Source organism: Anoplopoma fimbria, unplaced genomic scaffold, assembly GCF_027596085.1.
Source record: "Anoplopoma fimbria isolate UVic2021 breed Golden Eagle Sablefish unplaced genomic scaffold, Afim_UVic_2022 Un_contig_12022_pilon_pilon, whole genome shotgun sequence".
Taxonomy (NCBI): Eukaryota; Metazoa; Chordata; class Actinopteri; order Perciformes; family Anoplopomatidae; genus Anoplopoma; species Anoplopoma fimbria.
Window position 1 is genome coordinate 883 of NW_026551566.1, and position 1,956 is coordinate 2,838.

A 1,956-nucleotide genomic window follows, 5' to 3' on the forward strand; every position below is an offset into this window, starting at 1 on the left:
AATAAATACATCAAATACAGATTAAATTATGAATATATATGTATATGTATTAAAACATAATTATTAATAATGAAACACATTACACATTATAAATATTTATGTTTTAATAATAATAAAAACAAACTAAATAACTTCAGAGGTATTTTAAATGATATTTAATTATCTGTTTATAATCCGTTTTATTGGCCCAGACACGTGACTCTGCGGTCACGTGTCTGGGCCGGTTCGATAGTAAACACGGAAGTAAGTTCAGAGACCCGGATGTAGCTTCACCTGCTCAGTCTGCTCCGCTACCGACAGACTACAGAGAGACAGACTACAGACTACAGACAGACTGCCGGCTCGTTGTCTCTCTCTCTCTGTCTGTGTCTCTGAGGAAACAATGAATAAAGTTTTGTTGTTGTTGGTGTTTATCTCTCCGGGGACGAGCACTTCCGGTCTGAAGAGAATCACCAAAACTCAGGTTAGTACTACAAGTACTCCTACAAGTACTACTGAAGGACTACAAGTACTCCTACAAGTACTACTGAAGGACTACAAGTACTCCTACAAGTACTCCTACAAGTACTACTGAAGGACTACAAGTACTCCTACAAGTACTCCTGAAGGACTACAAGTACTCCTACAAGTACTCCTACAAGTACAAGTACTACTACTGAAGGACTACAAGTACTACTACTGAAGGACTACAAGTACTACTACAAGTACTACTGAAGGACTACAAGTACTACTACAAGTACTACTACAAGTACTACTACAAGTACTACTACTGAAGGACTACAAGTACTACAAGTACTACTACTGAAGGACTACTGAAGTAGTAGTACTTGTAGTACTACTCATGGTACTGTAGTACTACAGTAGTACTGTACTCATGGTACTGTAGGACTACTGTAGTACTACTCATGGTACTGTAGTACTACTGTTGTACTACTCATAGTACTGTAGTACTACTCATAGTACTGTAGTACTACTCATAGTACTACAGTACTATGAGTAGTACTGCAGTACTACTCATGGTACTGCAGTAGTACTCATGACTTGGACTATTGGAGCTCCCTCACACATGAGACCGATCACATGACCTCCTCCTGATAAAGTAAAGAAGTATATAATGTGTATAAGTACAACTCTGACCCACTTTACAAAGTAGGAAAGTACAAATAAACGTTCTTTCACATTAATTAATCTAAAATACTCTGCTGAGAAGTATCTGTTGGTAGTATTTAAACCCTGTATCGACTGTGTACTTTGTGTGTTTTCGTGTACAGGTGCAGGGCTTCGACTGGAAGAACTGTGGTCGTCCAGACGCTCCGGCCCTCCTGAAGACTCTGACCGTTACTCCTGATCCCGTCTCCATCCCCGGAGACCTGCAGGCCTCAGCGTCTGGATCCACATCTGTGGATCTGGCTGCCCCGCTGCCTGTGAGTACACACAGTACATGTAGGAGTATCATCTGTGAGTACACACAGTACATGTAGGAGTATCATCTGTGAGTACACACAGTACATGTAGGAGTATCATCTGTGAGTACACACAGTACATGTAGGAGTATCATCTGTGAGTACACACAGTACATGTAGGAGTATTAGCTGTGAGTACACACAGTACACGTAGGAGTATCATCTGTGAGTACACACAGTACATGTAGGAGTATCATCTGTGAGTACACACAGTACATGTTGGAGTATTTCATTAGCTGTGAGTACATGGAGTACAGTAGTAGTATTTTATCTACTACTGATCACTGTAACTGATATGAAGTCTGACAGTTTGGACAACTTCCTGTTTACCTGAAGAAGTGAGGTCAGTCTGCTGATACCACAGGTATCACTTCTCTGTGGAACTGAAGTCATGTGACCTCATGTCAAAGATCAGCTGTTTGTTCCCTACATATTTTATGTTTATTACATATTTTAGTTTATACATATTTTATATGTTTATTACATATTTTAT

The 1,956-nt window shown here is 39.6% G+C and overlaps 1 protein-coding gene across 1 annotated transcript; it reads left to right on the forward strand.

Moving 5' to 3' along the window:
• Nucleotides 1–258: 258 nt before the first annotated feature.
• Nucleotides 259–1,424, forward strand: LOC129115670 (ganglioside GM2 activator-like; the record flags this gene model as incomplete). Its single annotated transcript, XM_054626980.1, has 2 exons — nt 259–463; nt 1,272–1,424. Coding segments are annotated over exons 1-2 (234 nt in total), but the record flags the coding sequence as incomplete, so codon positions are not given.
• Nucleotides 1,425–1,956: the final 532 nt, after the last annotated feature.